Source organism: Petaurus breviceps, unplaced genomic scaffold (assembly GCF_028583685.1).
Source record: "Petaurus breviceps papuanus isolate PSGF00001 unplaced genomic scaffold, PetGlider_PUasm1.0 37, whole genome shotgun sequence".
NCBI lineage: Eukaryota > Metazoa > Chordata > Mammalia > Diprotodontia > Petauridae > Petaurus > Petaurus breviceps.
In genome coordinates, this window is record NW_027186296.1 from 109,427,039 (window position 1) to 109,454,986 (window position 27,948).

The 27,948-nt window shown below is 42.5% G+C and overlaps 2 protein-coding genes across 19 annotated transcripts in view; both read right to left on the minus strand.

Annotated features, from left to right (window-relative positions):
- The window catches only part of PDLIM1 (PDZ and LIM domain 1), a 47,110-nt gene extending 37,927 nt beyond the window's left edge, over positions 1–9,183 (minus strand). Inside the window, exons 1-2 of the mRNA XM_069099276.1 lie at positions 8,657–9,183; positions 783–934 (exon numbers count right to left, since the gene is read on the minus strand). Coding sequence (XP_068955377.1) covers positions 783–934; positions 8,657–8,752 — 248 coding nt within the window. The 5' untranslated portion in view covers positions 8,753–9,183. The remainder of the gene's footprint in view (positions 1–782; positions 935–8,656) is intronic.
- A 13,648-nt stretch (positions 9,184–22,831) lies between these two features.
- Positions 22,832–27,948, minus strand: part of SORBS1 (sorbin and SH3 domain containing 1) — a 149,608-nt gene continuing 144,491 nt past the window's right edge. For all 18 annotated transcript variants that reach the window (XM_069099294.1, XM_069099291.1, XM_069099290.1 and 15 more), the window contains one exon: positions 22,832–26,066. In XM_069099294.1, the coding sequence (XP_068955395.1) occupies positions 25,999–26,066 (68 nt within the window). In that variant the 3' untranslated portion in view covers positions 22,832–25,998. The remainder of the gene's footprint in view (positions 26,067–27,948) is intronic.

Here is a 27,948-nt window from a genome sequence, read left to right on the forward strand (position 1 = left end):
ACTCAAAAGACCTGCCTTTGAGTCCTACCTTCCCTCTTTTTCTCCTAGAAAGGCAAGTGGCTTAATCTTTCTATGGCTTCGTTCTGTTCTCTGTTCAAAAGGGATGATGAAAGTTGTATTAACTACCTAACTACTCTTTATAAATTATAAAATAGTAAAATAGAATTGCAAGCTATTATAATTATACAAAAAAAGTAGCAAAGGAGTCTCTGAATTATGTCAATTTTACTTTTTATTTATTACTCCCTAAAGACAAATTCTATAAATGTACAAATGCAAATATCACGGACAGAAAGAATCATGGAAGTTCTGTTAGTAAGGCATTTGGAGGCAATGCTGTCCAAAGGGAGGCATGATTCCCAGACCATAAGGGCTCCTCAGCTCAGAATGTTCTCTCCCACTTGGCTCTCTGCTTTGCCCCCATAACACTCGACCTTGTATAATTCAGATGTGTGCACATGGGTTATCCCCTACCCTCCAGTCTGACACCCCTTCAGCTAGGATGTAAGTTCTCCAAAGGCAAGTGCCAAGTCATTTTAAGAAATCTTTGAAGGCCTCAGATGATTAACACTTACTAGCCGTGTGACCTTGGGCAAGTAACTTAACCCCAATTGCCCTGCCCTCCCCCCTCCAAAAAGCAAAAAAAAAAATCTTTGTATTAGGTTTTATCACAATACCTGGCACACAGTAGGAGTTAGAAATGTGTCGAAGGTTTATTGGCATTAAAACTTACAAAACTGCTGTGAAATGAATGGAAAATTCTGCTTGTTTCCAGGTTTTACCTGCCAACTGTGAGGGTTATGTCGTCTATGCAACTCTTGATTTTATTCTGGGCTTCCAAGTGAGTCATGTTGCTGGTATTTTCTCCATCGATGGCCAAGATGACATCTCCAATACATACATTAGCCAGGGCTGCTTTGCTGCCTGGAGTCACCTGAAGAAGAGGGGACATGTCAGTCACTTAAGAGCTATTTATATCTGAATAAATTCTCTTCCCTCATGATCAGTTATTCATTGATTTGGAGCAGATGGTCATTTGTCCTAAAATAGAAGGCAACTTTTTTATTAAAATGATGAGTTTGTCATTGAAAAGTTAAAATCAAGATATTCATTTAGTCCTGGTAGGGCAGGATAGCAAAAAAAAAAAAAAAACCTCAACTTTCAACCAAGAAGATTTGGAGTTTAAATATGAGATTTGCACCTGTGGTTATGTGACATAAGGCAAGTCACTGAATTTCTCTGAGCATTGGTTTCCTTGTTTATGAGCTGGGGATAATACTTATATGACCTACCTCATGACGTTATTTTGAGATAGGATGGAATGGCAGTTTTATTTCTACTCCTCCTGGCTCTGACACAGCTGCATAAAAATATATTGGAGTCTTGGTTTTCTATTCTGTAAAATGGGGCAACCTCTCTCACAGGGTTGTTGTGTGGTAAGTGCTTTGTAAATTATGACTATATTACAGGATCAAATAAGAAGTATATCAAAGCAATTTGAAGCCATAGCACCCACTATTAATAGCTCTTTAATCATCCAGTGGTCCCTTGTTGAAGTTGAATCCTGTGCAGAAGCCAGCTGATCTCACCTTTCCTTTTCTAGAGTAAAGGAGACACTGCCCAAGTTGGGGACAGGCCATATGACAGGAGGGATTAGCAGCTGGGGCCCACTATATTTTCTTTCAACTTACACTCTCACAAGAGAATGTTATGGAAATATGCCCAAGTAAACAAGGCTTAGGAAAAAAAGGTATCCTCTCTCTTGCTGTCTTTACTGTCTCTGTTTTCACACCTGCTCCTTTAATTTGCTCTTTCTGGAGGGAATGAAGCTCAACAAGGATTTACATTTGCTAATTCCACTAGCAAATGAGGAACATAGTGAAGGGAATAATCTATGGGGTATGTAAGAAAAGATCTCTTTCTAAAGTGAGGCAGTATGGTGGTGGATAGAGTGGAGACAGCCAAAGATAAGTTCAAATCCCACCTGGGACAGTTCATTAACAGTTTGACTACAAGTCACCTAAATTCCTTCTGCCTTGGTTTCTTCATTTATAAAACGAGGATAAGTTCCTTCTTCATAGGATTGTTCTGAAGATCAAAATAAAGTATATGTAAATTGCTTCGCAAATCTTACAAGACTACAAATAATCGACTGTTTTTTAATTTCAGATGACCACTCACCATTGTCCTATTGCCAAAATCCCAATAATCTATGACAGCTCACACTCATGTAATTCTTCAGATTTTGCAAAGTGCTTTCCTCAAAACCAACTTACAAGAATTGTTATATTCTTCAGGTGAGAAAATTAACCAAGGGGTGGACTTGCTAACAATCATAGAAGCCCTAGAATCATGTGAAACCTGAGGGATCCTTTGGTCTGACCACAGGGTCTAATAAGTGTCACAGCTGGGGCTTGAACCTAAAGTCTTCTGGCTCCAAGTTCTATGTTCTTTCAATTTTATTGATATTTATGTAAAATAAAAGACTTATTCTCTGCCCTGGGAGTTTACGGTCTAAGTTGAGTAAACTCCATATACTAATAGACAATGGAAACTTACAACATAACATATCAAAGGGCAGAAACCACAAGACTTGACTTGAGAAACGCCCTACAAGAGCAGTTAGGCATGTCCAAAGGGAAAAGACGGAAAGGCAGTGCTATTTCTACCAAATTTGGCCATATCTGTTTTATAGAACAATCTGTAAATTTGGGTTCAGTGAAAAGGCCGCACTTAAGGACCTAGAAGGCCACCATAAGGCCACAGGTTGCTCATCCCTGATCTAGTCTAATTCCCTCTTTTTACAGAAATAGAAGAGGAAGCCTTCTAGAGGGAAGGAAAGTTGTTAGTTTGTGGCATGACCACCAATGGAAGAAGACTGAACTTGAACCAGGAAAACCTGGGCTTGAATCCTCACTCAGAAATCTTAGGCAAATCATGTGATATCTCTGGATCTCACCTTTTTTATCCATAAAATATTTGTAGTACCTGACTTACAGGGTTCTCATTAGGAACATTCTTTGTAAGCTTTAAAATGCTATCTAAACATGAGATTTTTATTGTCATTCATCAATGTAGATTTTAGGTTCTATATTAACCACTTTCTCAAGCAGACTTCTTTATAAAGGCAAGTCAGCCCACACTGGGTCTGCTAGTGACAGGTACCTAAGGTTTTTTCTTGGGAAGTTAAAATTCCAGCCCTTTAAGAAAACAATTGGTTGGGTAATTACTCAAAAAGTAATCTCTGGACATAATCACCAGTGTTAACTTTATCTGGTATTTGTCATCCCCCTTTCAAGGGAGTTGTCAAGAAGAGGTTGTCACTGAAAAATTTTGTAAATTCAAGTCAATTATTTAACCCATGTGGGCTTTAGTTACTCCATTTGTAAAATACAGGAAATATGGTTTTAGCCCCTCCCCTTTTCAGCAAATGACATCAGGTCCACAGTAGGGCATGGTCTTAGAGAATCTGCACATCATGGAAAACAATCCCACTACAGCCCTGGATTAATTCCTTGGTGGTTTTCCCATCCATGACTGCCAAGGAGATCATGACCTTTTCAGTCAGATGCAAAGCTCATCTTCCCATCATCTTTAGACTGAAATACTATAAAGACATTCTTCTTGGTGTGATCCTTGAATGGAGACAAACTCAGTAGACCCTCCTTTCTTTCAGGGGAGGAGCCAGGCTACTGGGAGTATCACCACAAAAATGCCCTGATGCATTTCATTCCAGTAAATGTTGGGATAGATTCACTGAATAAATGCTATTCTGATGGGTTCTTCTCTTTCATTCTATTCCAGTATTTTTTATTTTATCCCTTTGTGGCAGCTGAGATCAGCTATTGCTGCTAATATTTCCCAGATGACCAATTTCACTGGATGAGAGGATGAGGGCATTTTCAAAATACAGTCCATTTCCCCCAAAAAACTTCTTACTTTTTCATGTTCAGACAAGGGCCCTGCTCCATTGACCTTTGGGGAGATGTTATACAAAGCCCGCTTATTGCAAGATGGTGATGGTCTTTTTTAAAAGTCAGAAACAGCCTGATAACCTTTAAGGGGTCCATTTTTAAGCATGCCCTCAGGGTTCCAGGGCAAAGCGCACATACCATAAACACAAATTACTATATTGTTGGATTTCCAAACTGTCAAGCAACATGTTACTCTTGCCAATCTCATTCCTGCATCTCTTGCCCCTCCTCTTCCTGCCCTTTTGTCAGTTGCTGGGAGAAGAAAAAAACAGTCAACATAAACTAAGCAGCCACTTGGGCTGGGGTGTGGACAGGATCAGAGCTTCTGGTAACAAGGATGGGAGAAATGATAGACTGAAAATGGAAAAAGGAATTCACTGAGACAGACATCTTAGAGATTTGGAAAGCAAACATTGCCATAAGGGAAATATGAAAGAAGAGTGATGCTCTGAAGAGGATTGATGGGAAGGTACTTACAAGAATTGCATAAGATGAGAAGGTATGAAGAAGCTGAAATCAACAGGTCAGGTCAATCAAATTATCAAAAACTATCGAAAAGCTATTAAGCGGATCTAACTCCAAGGCAAATTGTTCAGAGGAAGGACTGGAAATTGGTATGAGAGAAAAAAGAAGAAAGAACCCCCAAATTTGCCAATTTAAGACTAAACATCCCTATTTAAATTTCAAACCCCTATAACCAGAGGATGGCCTGGTCTTCTGGGTCCAAGTAGCCAAAAGCAAAAAGAGAAACCAAGGTCATTACCTCAAAAATTTTTTTAAAAAGTGTCTATTTGGATTACATGAAAAGAGACGATCTCTCCACTGACAATGACAGCCAATGCAAATGCCTGATATTTCCCTTTTTGTTTTGGCTATAGAGACTCAGTCACTGATGAAAAATGTGTGAAAATTTACAATGCCCCAATAATAGATTGCATTCATACATGTGTGTCACTGAGGATATTATCTATCAGAGACTGCTAATGAAAAGAGAATCATGCATTTATAGGGTACTTTTACCTCTATTATTTCATTTGATCTTCAAATCGGCATTGAAAGCTAGGTATTGCAGGCATTAATTATTATGCCCATTTTACAGATTCCCAGGGAAGAAAAGTGATTCATTGAGTTATGTGGCAGAGAGATAAGCCCTAATCCACACTAAGGCTACCTGAGTTCTAGTCCTGGTTCAATTAATTGTATGAGTTTGGACAAGTCATATCCTCTCTGTGGTCCTCAGTTTCCTCATCTGTAAAATGAAGGCGGTGGGCTAAGCTCTCCAAGACTTTGAATCTATAACTGTAGTTGTAATCATAGTGGTTATAGTGGTAGTAGTAACTAGTATTTATAAAGAATTTTAAGACTTACCAAGCACTATACACATATTATCTCTTGTGATTCTCACAATAAACTTGGGTTGCTGTTGCTCAGTTATTTATTCTTCATGACCCATTTGGGGTTTTCTTGGCAAGAAACTGGTGTGGTTTGCCATTTCCTTCTACTCTTTTTACAGATGAGGAAACCGAGGCAAGCAGAGTTAAGTGACTTACCAGGATTACAGAGTAAGTGTTTCAGGTCAGCTATGAGTTTTCCTGACTCCAGGCCTGGCACTCTATCCACTGGGCCACCTTGCTGCTCCAAATAACCCTGGGAGCTAAGTAATATTATCTTTATTTTACAGATGAGGAGACTAAACATGAGGGAGTTAGATGATGACTCGCCCAGGGTCACGCAGCTTGTATGTACCTGAAGCAGGATTTGAACTTATGTCTTTCTGCCTCCAAGGCCATCATTCTACTGTATCATAAACCGCCTACAATGCCTATTGCGTGACCTCTAAGGTCACTTCTTGCTTTCAGATTCAAGGGAATAAATGATATCTATGATTTCTTCCATCGATTCCAGCTAGGCTCCTTCCCTTACCCTGGGTTACTCCTGTACAACATGTGATAAGGAGCATCTATTAACATGCTTTGTGGTGGTGCTATAATTAGGGAAGACACCTGATCTTTCTCTCTATTTAAAAGATGTTTTGTGTGTCACATATAAATCACTCAGCTAGAAAAGGGTGGCAGGTACATACATGAGAACCAGGAATAGAATATGATGCAAATTGTATTTAAATACACAGAGATAATCCATTCACTCAACAAGCATTTCAACCAGTATGTACTTATTGACCACTTTCTATAGGTTGCACACTATGTGAGCTCTACACTGTGGAAATCACAGATGTGATACAGAACAATCTGTAAAGTGGGAGATTCTAGGTGTGGAATAGTCCATACATATACTGACAGATGAAGCAGATGGGCAGGCTGGTTTTCCTGAGCTTTTTTTTTGTTGTTGTTCTTTGTTCTAAGAGATAACTTGCTGGGAAGGAGAGAAGGGAAGGATATGTTTGTAAATGAAGATCATGGAAAAAAAAATCATGGAAAAAGATATTGACCAGCGAGTCAATATCTTCTTTTACTTAAAGCAGTTATTAAGTGCTTACTATATACTAATGGTGATACAGATTAAATAGACCACTCCTGCTCTCATACTGTACTAAGAAATAAAACATATAAAAAATAACTATAAATAATAATCATATAGAGAAGCAACCAGCAACCACTTGACTGCTTACTCTCACCACAGTGCAAGACACTGTGCTACACTCTGGGGTTACAAATTACCCAAAGGAGTTTACATTCTGTTGGAGATACTTCACATCTTATTTGAAATGTGAGAGATTTCATTGTGCTGACTCTATTTAGTGTTACAAAATTCAGGGAGTATGAAAAATCATAGGTCTCAGACTGGAAGGGACCTGAAAGATCATCTGGGCCAAGACCCTAATTTTACAGATGAGGAAACTGAGGCTGGGAAAGTATAGGAGTGATTTGCCATTGTTCGTGCAGGTAAGTGAACAGTCAGGATTTGGCGCCAGATCTTCTGAATCCAAATTAGGTGCCATTCACACATGGTATGGAATAGATTGTAAAGAGAAGGTGTCGTGGGGAAGTATGTGGGTCCAAATTGGGCCTGGAAGGAAATGTAGGATTTGTACTGATGGAGAGAAGGCACTACTGTTATATACTTCACCTCCCACTTCGTATTTGCCCCTCCCCCACTTCAGACATCCCATTGCCCGCCAGGAAAATCGTTGGGCATTTATAACTGCCATCTGTGACAACTGAGGCCAGCTGCTATATCCCTCCTCCCTCACAGAGCCCCAGTCTAAGGGGCATTCACTTGAGCTTTTTCGGGCCAGAGATCTGTAATGTGTTACTGGGGGTTCAAAAATATTTGGAGTGGGAACAGTTTTTGTAGTTCCAGGCTAAAGCTAAGTCTCCCAGATGAATCAGTAAGCACAGTGCAAACCCCCACCCTCAATCGCTATGGAGATGGGGGTGGGGTATGGAGTATTGGCAAAAAGTCAACAGATGGGCTGCAAGATCGTAGCACGAAGAGCTAAAAGGGGCCACGGAGGTCATCCACTCCAACCCCCTCCCTCATTTTACAGATGAGGAAACTGAGGACCCAGGAAATTAAATTACTCGCTCAAAGATGTAATAGCGAAGAATGATGTATAGAATTTAGAACTAGAAGTATCCTCAGCATTCATTGTGTTCCCTCCCCTATCTGTTCCCCCTCCTCAGTCACACGCACAGAGCTTCATTTTACAGATGAAGAAACTGAGGCCCGAGGAGATGGTATTAAGTGACTTGCTCAGAGGTACCCAAGTGGTAATCATCCATGGTAGCATTTGAACTCAGGACTTCTGACTCCAGAGCCAGTGGTGGTCTTTCCACCGGAGCCCGGAGTCTTTCCCTGGAAAGTAGAAGATAAACTAGTTTTTGCCACTTTGGGTAAGACGAATTTCCCTTTTGGGAAGCTGAGACAGTGATTGGAATAGAAAGGAGGCAAATAAACGAATACATAAACAAAAAAAAAAACCAATAATCAGTGGAGGCGGGAGGGGGGGAGTGAAGAGAAATCCCACATTCTATTATTCAGCCTTCAATTGCAGGTGTGCCTTGGCCACTTCAGTCTACTCACTCCATCTAGCAAAGTTGAGAAGGAAGTTAACGTTCCGATCTGGGGATCTAGGAACACCCCTACCCCACCCCAATCTGGAGCTCGGTAAACGGTTGTGATTGATGGACTGAACAGATAAGACAGTCACACACACCCACCCGGGTCCCGAGCCATTCAGTTTTAGGGAAAATAAGGACAATCGTGTTACCCCCCCACCCACCCACCCACCTCCCACCCCGAGGATGTAAGCCCCAACTCGTTCCAATCTGCCCCAACCCGAGACGGGCGACATCATTGGAAGGGAAAGTAGGAGCGAACACCAGCGCACCTCCTCACCCCACGCGCGCTCGCCCGCTGCCCCAGGTCGGATTACAACAGTCGCACCTGGACTGCAGGAATCTGTGGTTGCCGGACACCGTGAGGAGTCGGGAGCCCCCTGGAGAGGGGAGAGAGGGAGGGTGCCCCTGACAGTCCGCAGCCTCGGGGACCGGATCTTTTACTGCTCCAGGAGCCCCAGCCCCCGCAAATTTACCGGTAGGGTGTCTGTGCCACCCCATCTCTCCACACTAGGTCCCCTCCGCTCAGCCCCAACACAGTTTTCCACCCCGGTGCCTTCGCACGGCCCCGGAGCAGGCACCGCAGCCCGGTCGGGACCTTACCCGGGAAATGGCGAGGGGCTGCTCGAAGTCCTTTCCTCCCACGAGGCGGAAACCCCAGGGCCCCGGCCCCTGGATGACAATCTTCTCTGTGTTCATGTTTCCCAACCAAAGTGAGATGGCCAACAGGGAAGGGACTTAGCCTGCTCTTGGAGCTAGCGGGGAGCCGGCAGGAGCGAGCAAACAAGGGAGCAGCGCAGCAGAGTCCCGGGGTCAGCTTTGCCAGAGCAGGGGCTGGGGCCACCGCAGCTGCGGCTCCGCCCAACCCTGGCTTGTCTGCTCCCGCCCCTGTCCCCGCCCTCGCCTTTGCCCTCGCCCTAGCCCAGACTCCGTGCCCCCGCTCTTCTTGGCCCTAACCAGGTCCTAGATGTCAGGGTCAAACTGGGGCACCTCAACCGTGGGACATATACAGGCGAGGAAGGAGAGCTTTCCGGGATTGGGGTAACTTAGGAGCGCACAAGGTAGAGACGCAGGAGGATCCCATCAGTTCCTGCTGCCCCCTCCAAGCCCCACGTTCCCCCTTCACCCTGACCAGGGAGCCCCAGGCTCTAAGCGGAAGGTTCGGGCAGGCTGAGGCCCGCATCGCTGCCTGGTCCGCAAGGTGAGGATGGGTGGGGAGAGGAAGGGTGGAGTTGCACCGGTATTTGGCTTTTAACCCTTAAAGAGCTGTGCAGCTATCAATCCCACATTCACTTCTGTTATGCACTGTAATCGTTGATTTTTTCGAATTCCAAAGACAATCTAGCTAGACTTCAAAATTTCTTCAGTTCAGTTCTTAACTAAATGTAGCGACCCTGACTGGCACGAAGAGTTCAGAAGTCTGGAGGAAGGGGCCTCGGCTGAGAATGTAGCTGTAACTCCATGGACCGAAAATTGAAATAAAAGATAAACTTAAACTTGGGGATTAGTAACGGGAAGAACACTGGACCGGGCCTTTTTTTTCTGCCTCTAATTCTCTGGGTAACTAACTGAGCAAGACACCCCTTTTCCAGGTTTCAATAAAGGAACGAAGAGAGACAGGCAGTGGGTAGTAGTGAGTGAATAGAAAGCCAGGCTTCCAGTCAGCATTCAAATACCTCCAGACACCGTCCAGAGACCCGGAGCAAGTCACTTAACTTTTCAGTGCCTCGGGCAACTCTCTAAATAAGATAATAAAAAGGAGGGCAGATCTGCCTTGGGGAAGGGAGTTCCCTCATCGGGCACTGACTACATTAATCAAATTGTGGGTCATCTGTCTCAAAAAAAATAAAATTGAGGAGGTTGGGATACAGGGCAGGTTCCTTCTAGGTCTAAAACAATCACTTCCAACGGTTCGGTTTTTGAGATCAGGGCAATGGCCTTGTTTTATGTTTGTGTTATGGCCCACAGTGCTTAGCAGTCTTGGGCTGGTATGGTAGGTGATACACTGTGAATAGAGACTTAGTGCCCCGGCCACAACCTTTGCACATGCATAGTTTTAAACAATCTGCCACCTGATTCCCGCCCACCTATTTTCACTTACGCCCTGCTTCTTCCGCTTAGGTAGGCTCGCTCAGCTTTCAGCTCCCTTAGACCCAGGTTATCAGATAGTGACTTGAGGAAGCTTAGAGGGAGGGTTAGACCTGGGCAGAGGTGGCCTAGCAGAGCTGCAACTCAAAACTGGTGTGAGTTAATTCCAGATTCATCCCCTGGTAATGTGTCACAAAATCAAAACTGATTTAGAACCCAGGCCTCAACTCCTAGCTGCGGTTGTCCCTGTAAACCCCGGAGTTAACGTCTTTGCACTCGTCTCGAAATTCTCGTCTCTGAAGGATGTCTGACTGCGTGTTCTCCACCCCTCCCCCTCTCCATTCCCACCCCCACTCCCTCCCTCTCCTCCTGGAGCTGTGAAAGCAGAAGCAACAAGCCTCTCAAACCCAAAGCAGAGTTGACAGATGGGGGGTCCCTGGACAAAAGAGGAGGGAGGCGGCTTAGGCAGTTTGCACTCCAGAATAATTATGCTGTTTACTCTGCTTTCTAAATGCACCAGTGGCCCTGCGTCTCTCTTTATGGAAAACGAGCTAAATAAATATGAACAAACCAGTATCAGTGCCACCCAAGGCCTGACCTACACTTCCTGTCTCCTTCTGTCCCTCTCTCTCTCCTAATCTGCCCATTCCCTCCTGACCTCGTTTTCCTTTCCTATTTCCCCCTATTTGCTGACCTCCTCCTCCTTCCCCCAGCAGAGCCACAGAGCCCCCAGCTCGGGGCCCAGAGGCCCTTTGTAAGCAGACTCAGTTTCTCACAGCAGTGAGTAAAAGACAGACAAGGGAAGCTCATTAGGCACCGAGCCACAAACTCTATTCTCCCTAATCCCTCCCTCCTCTAACTTCCTGTTCCAGCCCCTGTTAAAACCAGAAGTGGCATCTCTGGATTGGATCCCTCTGTGGTCCACGGCTGGGCAACTCACCGAGCCTGCACAGCCACAGGTTTCAATCGGGAAAATTTCGCTCAGGATCAGAGTTGCCCTTCATTTCTAGAAGTCCTCAGTGCACAGTCAGGCAACATAAATAACACAACATGCAAACAGTACTCAAGAAAATATAGCACTTAAGAGAGGCAGCATGGTGTGGTGGAGAGAGTACCGAACGTGGCCAGGTCAGACCTGAGTTCCAATTCTACTGGCCACCTGTGAGGCCATGGGCATACCGCTTCTGGTCTCCAGGACTCAGTTTCTTCAGATGGAAAATGAGGGTGCTGGACTAGGTACATGCTTTCCAAGGTCTCCTGAAGATCTGACTCTATGAGACTGGACAAAACGCTGGGTGAGAGGGGGCAGGTACCATATTGACTAAATGTTGTCTCCTATCTTTGTTTCCCCTCAAAGCCAGCCCTGCCAGGTCTGGGTCCCAAGATAACCCAGGGCAGTGGCCTGGGAAATTAGAGACCTACTCAAGGTTTTCCGGTGAGTCCTGGTTTAACCCAAGGCAAAGGAGGGAGGGAGAAGAACTGAATAGGGCGCCAGGGGAGGAGATTATTGAACTAGACTTAATACTTGGGAGATTGCTAGCCAGGTACTAAGTAGAGGGTACTTAAACCAGCTGTAAGGAGAATATTGGGGAGATACAAATCAAATGAAATTGAACATTTCCCCCAATGCCTATTTCCTTCACCCAACAATCCCCAACCCACCATTCTTCATTTGACTCCTTCAGTTGTGTTTGTTTGCCCATCAGCTCAAGTTGCTTCTCCTGGGATGCTATTCTACCAAGAGTTTATGGCAGGGGTGGGGAACCTGCAGCCTCGAGGCCACATGTGGCCCTCTAGGTCCTCAAGTGCAGAGCTTTGACTGAATCCAATGATTTGTTTTAGATTTATTCAAAGGGCTTCGCTTGACGACCTAGGAGGCCACATGTGACCTCCAGGTCGAAGGTTCCCCATCTCTGGTTTATGGCTTGCCTCTAAATTCAGGGCCCCTATACCTTTCTAGTTATCTACCTCCAAACAAATTCAGTGACACTGGCTATCTTGCTGTTCCTCAAAGAGAACACTCAACCTCCCAAGTCTGCTGTGGACATCTAGAGAGATATGGAATCCTTTATATTGTATGTTAGAGTTGGCAGCTAGGAAGCATGGTGGAGAGAGTGCTAGGTAAGGAATCAGGAAGATGGGACTTCAATTCCTACCTCAGGTTCATAGTGGCCATGTGACAATAGGCAAGTCACCGGCCTTTGAACCTGTTTCCTTGTCTGCAAAAGGGTGGGTGGGGGGATAATATTAGCATCTAATCATGAGAATCAGCTGAGTTAACATGATGGGGTAGATAGAACACTGGACCTGAAGTCAGAAAAATGAGTTGAAATCCAGCCACAGATACTACTAGTTGTGTGACCCTTGGTAAGTCCTTTAACCTCTATCTATCTCACTCTCCTCATCTGTAAGGGGGAAAAAAAGGCATAATAAGAGCACCTCATTCTTAGAATTGCTGTGAGGATCAAATATTTATAAAGTGCTTTGCAAACTTTAAAGCACCATGTAAAGGCCAGCTATTATTATTATGTACTTTGCAAACTTTAGGACATATCAATGCTAGCTATTTATTAGCATTATTATTATAGCATTACATGAATGAGAGACTATTTATCTAATGAGATCTATCTAATAGAAAGAATATTAGATTCAGTCAAGAGAGACCTGGGTGTGAATTCTGACTCTACCCTTTGGCTACTGAGGACTTAGTTTCCTTCCCTATAAAACAGGGTTAATAAGACAGGCAGTAGCTAACTCACAGGGCTGTTCTTTTTACCGAAGCATATTGGCAACTATAATATAATTCATAGACATAGAGAGTTGCCTGAGGCAACTGACTTGCCCAGAGCCACACAGTATGTCAGAAGTGGGACTGGAACCCCAGGTCATTGCTAACTCCAAGTCTAATGTATTATCACTGATCTACTATACCTCTGAGATCCAGTATTTTGTTGGAATAGATTAGCAGTTCTCAATTTTGTTGGTCTCGGGAACCCTTTGCATTCTCAAAAATTATTTTAGACCCCAAAGAGCTTTTGCTTTTTATAGGCTGTATCTATTGATATTCACTCTATTTGTAATTAAAATGGATAATTTAAAAATATTGATTGATTAATAATTAATAAAGTATTTGAAAAAATAATAACACTCTTCCATGTCAACATAAATTATTTTTGACAAAAATTATTTTCCAAAACAAAAAATAGTAGTGAGATACTACTATATCAATTTTTGCAAATCCTTTTAATGTCTGGCTTAATAGAAGACAGCTGGATTCTCTTATATGCTTCTGCTTTTAATCTTCTTCAATATGTTGTTTGGATTGAAGTATATGAAGGAAATCTGGCCTCACACAGATATGCAGTAGGAAATGGGAGGAATGTTTGAAAAGGCGAATGACATCTTAGTACTATTATGAAAAAAGTTTTGACTTTATGGACCTCCCAAAAGGGTCTCAGAGACCTCAGGCATCCATACAGAACCACTGGTATACTTACTTCGTCCACAGGACACAGATCATGAGCTTCTCACTCTGCTCCTGGCTATAATAGATTTGCTTAGACCAGACATCCCTCACATTATGGCCAGCCTTGTGATTATGGGCTTCTTGTAAGGATCTTAGCTCATTCCTAGCCATTGAGAACCCTGGATCACCTCCATACTTTTACATGGAGGTAGATTGGAGTAGGGCTTTATGGGAAGGTTATTCTTCAAAACTTTGTAATCATCAGTGTCCTTGGGTTACATCAGAACCAACGTTAGACCAGTTTTGCTCTATTCGCCTTTTTCCTTGTCCCTCTTGTGGCTCCTTCCGATCTTGCCCCTAATAAGGAGGGATCAAGATCCAAAGCTGCTCTTGATGTCTCTTCTGGGCTCTCAATTCCTTGCAAGCTCTTCCTGGCCTTTAGAGCTGCAGCAGAGTGGGAGCTGTAACCACACCTTGCCATCTGGGGTGCCCTCATCACCTCTTCCATCCAAGCCAAGGTCACAGTTGGCAAGAACTTCAAAGGCCATCTAGTACAACCTGTGTCTGAACAGAAATAACCTGGGGCAAATGGTTTCAGTACATTAGAACTGGGATAGACCTTGGAGATGTCTGGTCTCCCTCATTTTACAGATCAGAAAACTGATGCCCAGAAAAGTTGTGACTTGTCACAGTGCTATAAAGCCGAGTGTTCACATGGAACAAGATTGGGATTTCTCCAAAAGGAACCTTTTCTATGAAACTGGAAGAGAAAGAACTAGGTTTAGCTGGATAGTGTAGTTGATAGAGCACCCCATCTCAGACACTTACAGGCTATGTGACTTGTAGACAAATCAGTAACTTCTTTCAGCCTCAATTTCCTCATCTCTAAAATGGGGATAATAACAGCACCTACCTAATGGTAAAGTTGTGAGGATCAAATGAGCTGACATGTAAATCACCTTGCAAACCATAAAGCACAATAGAAACGCTTGTTGGTATTTTTGTTTGCTTATGGGGCTGGTTTATAGAGTACAGATTCCAGATCCTAATTTGGGTGCTATGAATTACATGTCAATCAGACTCCTCATCTAGCCCCAAATCCCTGATTGTTATAACTGGGGTAGTACCTGTCATGCCTAGAGCCACCCCCAAACTCACCTTTATCTGATGCTTTAAAGTTCACAAAAAGCTTTACATAGATCATCTTATTTTATCCTCACCAAAGTCCTGTGAGGTGCAGGTTCTTTGATTGTTTCCATGTAACCCAGGCCTGTGTGGGCATGCCCCAGTTCACCTAACTTGGAGGCTCCTTTAGGGCCCTTTGCAGCATGTCTAAGTTGTACAATGTGGAGTTCTCTTCATCCCAGACCATGTGTGGGTGTGCCCTCCTTTGATAGATTGATTGCCTACATCTTTAAAACTGGGGAGACAGAGCCATTCTTTCTTTCTCTTTCTGATTCTCTCTTTTCAGTCATTCTTATCTGCTGCATGACCTACAGTAAAGACATCATGAAATGAACCAGTGAGAAGGGAAAGATTTTCCTTTCCCTGATCCCTCTCTTTTAGCACCCCTTACTCCCTCTGAGAAATGGGCACAGGGTATTTGTTTTTGTACAACGTTGTTTATCCCCCTTGGTTTCAGGTATTGGAGGGGATCCCTATTTTCCATGGTGACCTTGGAACCATGATTGAAGACTGGAGAGTACCACCAGCTAGCTTAGCATGGAAGCACTGAGAAGCCAAAATGACTATGACTTGGGCCTCAGTGGGGGTTTTGGCCTTGGAACTGAGATTGTGCTCTATTCGAACTAAGGACTCTTTTCTCCCCAAAGACTGAGGTGGTACAAAGGTGGTGTTGGGGGGGGGGGGCGGATTATTCCTCCCACATGTTGGGAGAGTAAGTCTGTGCATTTGGAAATTTTCCAGGGTAAAAACTAATGAGACTATCAATGGTTAAATAGAACTTCGGTACAAGAGGCCATCCCTTTTCACTTGGGGAGACCATCATCCATTGGGGAATGGAGACATTTGCAGAGAACTTGGATACCCCCAAAGCCTCCTTAAGGGTAGAAGAGAATGCTGCAGGTGAAATGAAATCTAACACACCTGGCCTTCAGGTAGTGAGAGCCTGGGTAGTCTATGTTACACCCATTTTATAGATGAGGAAACTGAGGCTGAGAGGTTAAATGACTTGTCCAAGGTCACATACCTGATGTCTGAGATTCAAGGCCAGATACTTCTGACTCCAAGTCCAGCATTCTATTCACTGGACCATACTGCCTTTTATCAGAGAGGGACTACTAATGACTATGGCCGACATAACTAGTTAGTGGGTCACTTGGAGAGGCACTCCACAGATTGGCACAACTTTCAGAGATCAAAACAAGTTATAGAAGAATAAAGAGTTGAATCTTGCCTCTTTAAGCACCAGGTATAACAGACAAATCAATCAAATTTCGCTCCACCCCCAGGGTTCCCTGGTGCCTTTAAAGGGATTTTGAGGGTGTCTAACCTCTCTGAGTCTGAGACAGCTGGGTGGCACAGTGGATGGAGTGCTTGACCTGGAGTTAGGAAGACTCGTCTTCCTGAGTTCAAATCTGACCTCAGATACTTACTAGCTGCATGACCCTGGGCAAGTCACTTAGCCCCATTTGCCTTAGTGCCTCATCTATAAAATAAGTTGGAGAAGGAAATGGCAAACCACTCCAGTATCTTTGCCAAGAAAATCCCAAATGGGGTCATAAAGAGTCAGACAAGACTGAAATGACTAAACAACAACAATCATCAACCAATATTTAGTAAGCTCCTACTATGTGCCAGGCATTGTGCTAAGGGCTAGGGTTGCAAAAAGAGGCCAAAGACAGTCCCTGCCCTTGAGGAGCTTACACTCTAATGCAGGAAAAATCTGCAAAGAGCCAGCCAAGGAAGGGTGGCTGCAGCAGACAAAAACAGTTTTAAGTGGCTCTGAACATTTGCCCTGGCTACCTCTCTCCTCAACTCTGAACTCCTCCTGGCAGCTTAGGTTTCCCATTTCCAAAGAAAGAGCTTAGCTTTCTGAGGTGGCTTGGTCTTTGCCCTGTACCTTCATCTGATTTGATTACTGCCTTTTCATGGCCTTGGCAGAAGTCACACAAGAGAAAAAACCTTGGCAAGAGAAGACAGGCTTTTCTGCTTCTGGCTCTTGGCTGCCCCTTGTAGGGCCTTGGCTTCTATAATACATCTCAAGCACTTTGAGACCCTCTCCTACATCCACTCCCCTACCATTTAACCCTTTAACTGCCCAGACTCCCTTGTTGTCATTTCAGTGTTTGACTCTTCAAGACCTCATTTGGGGTTTTCTTGGCAAAGATATTGGAGTGGTTTGTCATTTCCTACTCCAGCTCACTTTACAGATGAGGAAACTGAGGCAAACAGGGTTAAATGTCTTACCTAGGGTCACACAGTAAATGAGGCCAATTTGAACTGAGGTCTTGTTGACTTCAGGCAGGATGCTCCATCATTTGTTCCACCTAGCTGTCCTGGACTCCCATGTATATTTAATACCCAGGTGCCTGAGAAGGATAAAGGCTTATTTTCCCATCCTTCACTATTTCATTCCTTCCATTGTCTCTTTTCTATAAGCTCCCTTCCTCCCACCAAATCTATTTCCTCACTTGTGGTTTGCCTTCCCTACGAGTCTGCCAAGTGTTGATACCATGGCTGGCCTATTTATAACTCTAGTGGAGAGAGCATAGTCCCACCCATAAAGCAGAACCAGACTGCCCTAGAGCTGCCAAACTATGGGGTGAGGACTTCAAGTGGACAAGGCGGCTTCCATACACCTCACCCACTTTTCTCATATTGTCCCTCATGTACTCATCTTCCCACCCACTTACCCTACTTACCTTTGTCTAGCGACTTCCCTCCCACAGAACAGGGATTTCCAGGCTCAGGTACGATGGCGGTGATCTAAAGGACCAAGCAATAGGATTGCTGTTTTTTAGGTTCCAACACCCTTTGGTGTCCCCAGGCTGGTACCACCCTACCTTTGCAGCCTTGTCTTATACTCTTCTCTTCTATACGTGCTAAAAGTTGACCACACTGGAGGCCAGGTGAAGGCCCAATTGACCCTTACATTATCAGGGCCCTGTTCCGCTGCTTCCAAACCTTTGAATCATCTTCTAAGTCATCTCCCACTTGACCTCATGAATATGAATCTTAATAAATCTCATGGTATTCCCAATATTCTTTCCAGGGGCAGGCCATTGATACAAAAAGGAAGAGCAGAACAGAAGGCAGGATTTGGGGTCTGAGTCCCTAGGAACACAGCGCCTTGCACATAGTAGACTCAATAAATGTTTGTTGGATTACATTAGGATATCTTGGGAATAAAGCTCTAATCCCAGGTTTTCCAGGGGTATGATACAGTGTACAGGGTCTTGGGTTGAGATTCAGTGAGCTGGGTTCAGATTGTAGTTATGCCTTTTAGTCTATTCATGTGTCCTTGTATAAAGGTCCTAATTTTCCCTTCCTGCCACTCCCTCCCATGATGAATTCCAGGAGGTCCTTAAGCTTATAATGTTAATCACTTCACTTCCCTAGGCTTCAGTTTCCTCATCTGTAAAGGGATGATGTTGGCCTCAGGGACCTCTAGAGTCCTTTCTCCCTCAAAATCTAAATGTTTTCACTATCCATATTGATCTCTAGAAGATCAAAGATCTTTCCAGGGGTGGAGAACCTTGGACCTTAAGACCATCCTTAAGGCCAAAGTTTCCCCACCCCTGGCCTTTCCTATTGTCTCTTTCCTCTCTGTTTTGGTGACATAGTCCTAAAATCTTAAAGCTAAATTTAACAACAAATTCCACACTGGGCCAGTCACTGTCCCTTAAGACCAATGTTCTGTCTCTGACAATGGCCCAGGGAAACATTCCATGGAAGAAAGAACATGTTTCACTAATTCGTCATTCATTCAACAACTACTTAACAAAATGTAATAAGTGTAAAACACTGTACTGGGTTTTGGAAGAGAGTCAAAGAGAATTAAAATATGGCCCTGAACCTCCTGGAGCATATAATGAGAGGGCATGGCAGGAGGGGAGAATTAGGACATATACTAACTTGATGCAATAGTATAAAATGCAATAGAATCAAATGGTTATTGTGTGGATAGAATGTGCTGTAATTAGAATACAAAATTGAAGTTTAAAGTACAATCAACCAGCATTTTTTTAAGCACCTACTATAAAGGCAGTTCAATGGATAGAGTGCTGGACCCAGAGTCAGGAAGACCTGAGTTCAGATTCGACCTCAGATACTCACTACTGTGTTTCCCCAATAATAAGACACTGTCTTATTATTTTTTTGGAAAGAAAAATACCAAAGGGCTTATTTTCAGGGGAGGGCTTATGTTGTCCTGCCTCAGCTCTCCTCCGGGGCACTGCTCTCAATGGCGCCAGCAAGCAAATCACTGGGGAAGAACAGGATGATGCGCTCACTGCTGCAGCTCTGATTGGATGCAGCTCGGAGCGCAGCGTGCGTTTCACGGGGGGAGGGGGGTGCGGTGCATACAGAGGGTACTGTAATGTAGCGTGTAACACAGGGGATCACCTTCACTATAGTAGCAATCTCAATAGGGCTTATTTTCGGGGGAGGGCTTATTTTAGAGGAATCTTACACAGTAAGGGGAGGGCTTATTTTCGGGATAGGTCTTATTATCGGGGAAACACGGTAGCTGTGTGACCCTGGACAAGTCACATAAACTCTGTGTACCTCCATTTCTTCAATCGTAAAATGAAATAATAATAGTACTTACCTCCCAGGGTTGTTGTGAGGACCAAGTGAGATCTTTTTGAAGCACTTATCAGAATGCCTGACATATAGTGTGATTAATAAATCCTCGTTCCTTTCCTTTCCCCCTTGTCATATATAAAGAAATGTGCTAGGCAATAGAGATACAAGGAAAACACAAAAATAGCCTCTTCTCTATGAGAGCTTAGATTCCACTGGATGGTGGAATTCATGTAAACAGCTAAGTATAGACATGATTGCTTAAAGAGGGAGAAAGTACTAACCACTATGGGGAGGAAGCTTCTCCTCGGCTGTGGCACATGAGCTGAGCCTTCAAAGAAGAAAAGGATTGTAAGATTGCATGCATTCCAGGCATGGGGTGGCGGGAAGGGGAGAGCAAGGACAGGCTGTGTAAATTCACGGTGGCAAGAGATGGAATGCCAAGGTCAGGGAACCACCAGTGGGCTAGTTAGAGAAAGGAATGATAAGTTCTGACTCAGGACCAGTGAGGATCTTCATCCTGCTGGTTCTCACCCTACTTCTCTGATCACCAATTTTTTTTTTGTTTTTGGAGGGGGTAAGGTGAGACAATGGGGGTTAAGTGACTTGCCCAATGTTACACAGCTAGTTCAGTATCAAGTGTCTGAAGCCAGATTTGAACTCAGGTCCTCCTGACTCCAGGATTGGTGCTCCATTCACTGTGTCACCTAGCTGCCCCTGATCATACCTTCTTTAATTACATCTCCCATCTCCTTTGGGTGGATATTTCCCAAGGTCCATTTTTTAAAATGCTCTCTTTTTAGTATTCTCACTCACTTCCACAGATTCAGGTATTATCTTGATGCCTCTCGAGTCAAAATCTCTAATCCTGAGCTCTAGAACTACTACACTGTGAACTTACTACCCATCCTCTCCTGGATGTGCCAGTAGAACTCAACATATCCAATAAAAGAATTTATTTTTTAATAATACCCCACACTTGCCCCTTTTTCTGACCTTATTTGTCAGTGACCCTAACATGTATCCAATCATCTATGCTCGATGCCTTGTTGCTTTTTTTTTACTCCTATTGTTACCAATTCCTATCAATAATACTTATGAAATCTTTTTTTTTTTTAAAGCAATCGGGGTTAAATAACTTGCTCAAGGTTACACAGTCAGTTATTTTTGTGTGGGTGCCGAGTATCTGAGGCTGGAGCCAGGTCACCCGACACCGAGGCCAGCGCTCTTTCTCACTGTGCCACCTGGCCGCCCCTCTTATGAAATCTTTTAAATTGATTTCTTCCTTTTCTGATTGTTACCATCATTTCTAACCATCTGAATTGCAGGTGCTGGTCTCCTCGCTTCCAGTTTGCTAAACTTCAATTATCTATCCATGCTATCACTGTCAGAATTATCTTTTTTTTCCACATATGGTAGGGTTACTTCTCCATTCAAAACCCTTCAATGGCTCTCTATTAACTACTGGACAAAATTAAAATTTCTTAGTTTGGCATTTAAGAGCCTCCACAGTGTAGACCACCATACCTTTCCAACCTAATGTCATGTTTTTCCCTTCTGTAGGTACCCCACCCACCCACCCACTACACGGTCTGACTTCCTTTCTCTGGGTTTCTTCCTTTCCTCTATAGCACCCAATCTTGGATTTGTGAATTTGTCATCTCTTTCCTAGGAAAACATAAGCCCTTTGAGGGCAGGGACTGATTCTTTTTTTTTTCTTTGTATTCTCAGCACCTCCCACAGTGTCTTATACATAATCAGTGCTTGATAAATGTTTGTTGTTGAATTAAATTGTACATATTCAGCTATTTCCTCACTGTGGCCTTTACTTATGCCATTGTCTTCTCTTCACCCATTCTAGAATTCTCCCCATGCCACTTTCCTTGCTTTTGAAATGACATAGAACCTTGAGGATTCTTTAATTTTTGTTTTCTGTAGACCAATAATTTCATCCAGTTCCAAGGCCAGCCCTCTATCCAGGTAGGCCAGTTACTTTTTTCATAGCTTCTCTTAAATGACTCCTTAGGTATCTATCATCCATGAATTTAGCTAAATCTTTCTCAAATATTTAATTTCAACCTTGATCACCTTCAGCTGAATGAGGTCCTCAAGTTTACCGCACGAGAGAAAGTAGTTTTTTGTTTTTTTGGAGGGTGGAGGGCAGGGCAATTGGGGTTAAGTGACTTGCCCAAGGTCACATGGCTAGTAAGTGTTAAGTGTCTGAGGCCACATTTGAACTCAGGTCCTCCTGACTCCATGGCCAGTGCTCTATTCACTGTGTAAACTAGTTCATTTTAAAATTTGTTCTTAAACTGCTTCATCAAAGCCTTAGGTGGTAGGTTCTACTACTGGTATAGATAGAGAGCTTCTTGAGGGCAAGGACTACCTTATGCCTCTTTTTGTATCCCTAGCACTTTGCACAATGCTTAGCACATAGTAGGCTCTTAATCTTTATTGGTTGGTATTCTAGGATTTGATGGTCAAATCCATACTCATCCCTTCTTCTGCAGTCTCCATAGACTTTGATAATGTCTTCTCCATTGTCATCTTGCTAGTTCATCCACAGTGTCTTTTATCCCCTCAACTATTTAAGTCATCTTTCTCTGGCCCTGAATGATCCTTGCATATCATCAATTCTGTTGTTTTACCAATAAGGAAACTGAGCTCTTCTTCAATTACATTGTTTTTCTTAACTATCAATCATGGCTTCATAAAGTATGGTGATTACTGAAAGGTGGAGATAATTACTATTTTTTATTATTTACACCCTTCCTAATGATGCCCCAAATTTGCTTGATCTTTTTGATTGAAGAAGCACATTGTAACCTTATTATCCTAAAGAATGAGAGAACAGAGAGAGAAAGGAGCAGAGGCAGAGGCAGAATCATGGGGGTCATCCATAGGTAAGGGACTGAGAAGAGAGAGTAGGAACAAACCCAGAAATGGAAAAGATGGTTAGAGAAGCAGGAGGAAAACAAACATAAAATAAAATGCATCATTTTAGAAACCAAGGAAGGAGAGTGAACTCCTTTTTTATAATATAGCTCTGTTAGTCATAATAGATATTTTGTGATTGGCTGATATATTTATCTAGTAGTTGGCCTGGATGTCACATATTAAAAAGACATTGAGATGGATAAGGCCTTAGAAAAGGCCACCAGATTACATAAAGAACTCATCACTGGTAACCTTGGAGACACAACAAGTCAACAAACATGAGCATTCAGTAAGCACTAACTACATACCAGGAACTGTGCTACCAGAGGTGACTTGACATGAGCAGAAGCCCAGTTATAAGGAATTAAGACTAGAATAGCATTTAAGAAGCTGGAGCAAGCAACATGTATATCAGGGGATCAGCAACAAAAGGGAAGAGAGAAACCATAATAGGTAAGAATGAAAGTGTACCACGCAAATCGGAATAAGGTTTATTAAATAATCTGTACAGGAAATGCAGCAGTAATTCAACACGTCTATTTATTATCAAATAAACCATAATCCACTGCAATAAAGAAAAATAAATGAACACAAGATCTGTGTCTGTATAGTACATGCTCTCTGTGTTTTGTTTCAATGGCAATCCTTTAAATTAACTGGTTACATAGAAAGTTATTTTTTCTTTCAGAATATAATTTGCATATTAACCTATTCTAGTAACAGGACTAAATATTACTGCAGGGAAACAAGACTGCAAAGGAAAAATTTTCAAAATTCATAAATGAGGATCAGAGTTACTGCCCTTCCCCCAATGATGATGATTTAAAAGCTGTAACATTTTATAAGTGTCTTCTTGTGCTAAAAAAAAAAATCCATAGGGGTTAACTTGGAATTCCTTCATTTAAATAAAAATGCAAAAAAAAAACCCATTAATGACTTCCTTACTGTCTTTCATTCAAATTGTTAAAATTATTTTTTCTATACAAGGTAAGTACATGGTCTATACAAATATACATATGTACAGTCCCACTTCTTGAGGATGTGATTTCTTTTTTACTGATTCCAGAGAGACTGTGAAAGGTAAGTGTTTTTTCAGTTGATATTGTTTTTAGACCCCAAAGCATGGGGAAGATATCAAAATGTATTGCAAATCATGCTATCAATTAGGTGTACTTGCTGTTAATAAACCTGTATAAACATTGTAAGCATAAAAATAAGTATTTTATATTCCTAAATGTATCAAGACAAAGTAGCCACTAGAAATTTTGGCTACTTGTTCTGTGATATGTAGGAAGCAGAAATTTGATGTGAATTTTAGGCTTTTTTCCCTTATTATTAAACATATGGGAGACAAACTGGGGGTTCCAGAGATGTACAAATAAATGTAACTGGGATTATGTGTAAAATGTAGCTTTAAAAATTGGTTTGATTCTCTAGCTGTATTCCTAGAGGTGTTTGAAGTTAGCTATCTAATGGAGAAACACCTTCCCCCCCCCCTTAAAAGCTATGGTCTAATTTATCAATAACAGTCTGCATCCAAAACAGATCAGGAAAATAGTTATCCAATGCAAGACTTCTACTTCAAAGCGAATCCTAATGCCATAGTGCTGAAATGAATGGACATGCTGGTGCCTGTGCACATGTACACACATGTGCTTTTACTAAATTCCCTGCAGAGCAAGATGCCAAAAAAGAAAAGCTGTCCTACCATTTGGTGGCAGTGGCTGCCCATGTGGCATAACTTCTGAGGCATCAAAAGGGCTCCCCTTCCCCAGTAATTTCTCCTCTACTAATTTTCAAGTTTTCCCACTGGAGCTTCATTCCTTTGCTTAAGGCTTCATGCCTTATTAAAGTGCAAATTTCCTTGGAAGGGGTGACAGATTGAATCTTGCGAGTCATTTATATGTCAGATTCTTTCCTGAGAACAGTTTTGGATAAGGTGGAAGATAGAGGAGGAATACTAGGGCCCTGTAGGTGAGAGGGTATCACCGAGGTATGGAATAGGGTACAAAATGGGAACTATTTACCCCCTCCCAATTTTGCCTGGGATATGTCCTGTATGGGAGACAGGGGAAATAAACGGTGGAGCAACAAAATACACACACAGAGACAGAGTAATGATGGTGTCCAGGGAGCTAAAGCTTACTGCATGTATGTTCTCTGCTGGGTGGACGGTAGCAACTCCAGGGCCCACCCATACCTGGAGGTCGCCATGGGTGAACTCAAGGAGATGCTACCCTACCTCCCTAGCAGTGACCTCCTTTCATGCATGAGGTTCTGTTAGTCCTCATTTATGGATCTAGTCACTGGCTGCCTAGTGCAAATGTCATGATTGGACAGCTCCCTCCCCGATAACAGGCTCTGAGGCATTAACTCCTCTCAAGGATGAGGTACTCTGGTCCTCCAGTAGCCAATGGCATCAAATATAGCCAGGAGAGTACAAGTTCAGGGCAGCTACCCTCTCTACTCCAAGGACAGGTCAAATCAATGGGATTTTTTTTTATTGGTTTGCCTAGATCAAAATAACTTTGAAACTTTCCTGTGAATGCAATTTTTTGTTTTCTGTGAAAAATATCCTTGAACATTCCAGTGCTCTACACATGATATGCCCAGAAACATTGGTGATAATCATGAAACAAATTAAAAATTGGTCTCTCTGTAGGTAACCTAGTAAAAGTTCCAAGGATATATATATACATGTACGTGTCTGTATACATGGCTAGTGACTGGTTGCATGTTACCCCAATAAGCTATAGATCAACTTTACTTTAATCAGATACAAATCCACTTGTTCCTCTGATCTACTTCCTCCAACTCTCAAAAGCAAATGCTACATGCTTTATTGTCAGAACATTGGGATATATGGTGCTGATGGGGGTGAAAGAGTGTAGTCCCATATCGAAGGGTACCTTATTTCCACTACCCCTACCCTTTCCACTAGAGTCTCAAGAGTGTGGGTCCAAGTCAGGACAGGTCTGGTCCAGAATAGCTCTAGAAAGTCTGGTCTGATGAGTTTTGGGGTATTCAAATGGATAGCTGGTCTTCTAAACCTGCTCTGGGGCAGATTAGAGAGAGGCATGGGTTTGGGGGAAGTTTAGCAGTTTCTGATCAAATAATTTCCCAAACCCAAAAAAGATCAGACCCCCACACCTTAAGATGAGACTGGACGAGATCTGGCTTCCTTGTGTCTCTTCTGGGTTGCTTCAGACTTAATTGACTCCCTTAGGGTCACACAACTCAGACCAACACTCCTAGGGCTAGGCTAGAACTGAACGGGCCTCCAAACACAGAGGGTGAAGGGCTACTTGCTTTTTTCCTTCAGTTCCATGTCAGCTCACCACAGGAGGGCGAGAGGGAGGCCTAGTGGGGCTTCAAAAGGCAGTTATGTAAACTAGAAGTCTGGCTTGCTTCTTGTTGCCCAGCAAATAACTGGGCCCTAGCTCATTCATTCATACATACATACATTCATTCATTCAATAAACATTTGTTGAAGCCTGCTATGAGCCAAGCACCGTGCAAGGCCCCAGGAGGCTCACACTTTAAATCCAACACTTCCCCAAGTCGCTCTAAGACTTCTTACTTCATCCTTGCACTAACCGACTTATTGATTCAACATTGAGATAAAGAGACTGCTTTGTGTTCTGTGTTTCATCCACCAATAAAAAACAATCACAGGTTCTCAGGCTTCTTATAAATATAAAGGTTTTACATAGTTGCCTGGAAAAGTACCAAACTGTCTTGTTCTTCTGGAAGTACCTACAAACAAAGAAACAAACAAGAAACAAGAATGTGAGTGTGAATGGGGAGGTAGAACTTTCTTGCTTTGGGTAGGGCAGGCTTTTTGTTTTGGAAGTTCTGGAAAGACTTCCTGGCTCAGTTTAATTAGTTCCGGGACAGGTGAGATAGGACTACATTAGCATCATAGCTAAAGTGGCAGAGGTAGGGTTTAGACTCCAGGCCATCTTGACTCCAAGGCCAATGCTCTATCAATCTCATATGCAAATGCCAATACCACCTGATATCTGTAATGGAGCTCTGCAGTTTGTTTTGTTTTATTGTTAATGTATGGAATAAGAATAAAAATATGGAATAAGTATTTCCATATCATAGTACAATAAAAAAGATTGCAAGTGAAAATGCAAATATACTGTGCACAACTTGCTATTCTTTTCAAATATCTCATTTGAGCTTTACATTTATTCTACAAAGTGGGCAGTATATACATAATCATTCCTACTTTATAGGTGAGGAAACTAAGTTAAGTGACTTGTTTCCTAATAAGTGGTGGGACCTAAACTTGAACTCAGGTCTCACTCTTACTTCTACCTGCTTTCCACGACATACCAGAGGGCCCTTTTAAACAAAATTTAAATAACCAAGACTATCACCATGATAAAAATACCATTTTAAAGTCCATTAGTTCAGTACCCTTCCTCACTGGAGGGGGAGGAATCACTGTGAGCCAGTCCAGTCCTAAGCCCAGAATTGCTTCCTCAGTTCTTCTCTTGGTCATCTTGGACTCCTGTTCATTGCCACCATAGGCCATAAAAGGCCCAGCCTTGGATCTGCCTCCATTTTGTCTCTGAATCGCTGTCCTCTCCCCTGGGATTGGGGATGGATATTTCTTATGTCTCTGAGTAAAGAGCTCCTCTGGCTAATCTTAGCTTCAGAGGTGGTCTTCATTAGAGTAGGAGAGTAAAGTGGTCCCCTACATATGTGATCTGAGAGGTGCTGGGAAGACCCTCTACTTGAAAATGTCTCAGAGATTCAAGAACTTTTGTACCAATGATGCTTCAAATTCTTCTTGAATCTGGAGTTTTCAGAGCAGGGAGAAATCTCCAGGAATATGGGTTAAAACATAAGAAATGACATTTTCTAGTATTGTTTATCTTCAAGGAATTAAAAAAATACTTCATTGCTTTTCCTTAATCTCTAGGGAGAAAATATTTAAAAATCTTAAATATTTAAAATATTTTTAAAATCCTATTTTAGGGATGAGAAAGCACACGAAGGGCCTCAACTACTCAGTGACCTAATGTTTGATCTCCAATTATATATTTTTGATTCTTTCAAGACATATAAGGAGTCCCAAAAGACAATGCAGTTTTAAACTTTACCAGCTTATTTAAAGGTATTAAAGCTTAAAAATGCAGGAGCATTTGGGGACATTGCATTCATACATCTATAGGCCAAAGTGCATGTATGCCTGCATGCACAAGCATACATGCACACACACACACATTGCACAAAAAATTAGTGCCAGGCAACACATTAATTAGCTTTAGGTTTCAGTTTGCATTTCTATTATAAAAACTAATCATTAGTTTATTTCAACTAAGATGTTGCTTTAATTAAATTTATTAGTGACCAGAAATCAATGATAATGTGTTTGAACTTCTAGAAGAATGCCTTTTTTTTGTAGTAGGTCAATATTTCTTGTGCTAATATCTGTATACTAACTAATGCTGTAGTGAAAAGTTTATTGAAAAGAAATTTTAAAAGACACTTAATGCCAGCAAATCTTGTCTTTGGAACTGGAGAAGTGATAGTCCCACTGCCATCTTCATTGTTTAAACATCACATGGATCATTGTGTTCAGTTCTGCATGCCACATTTTAAGAAGGACACAGTCATGGGG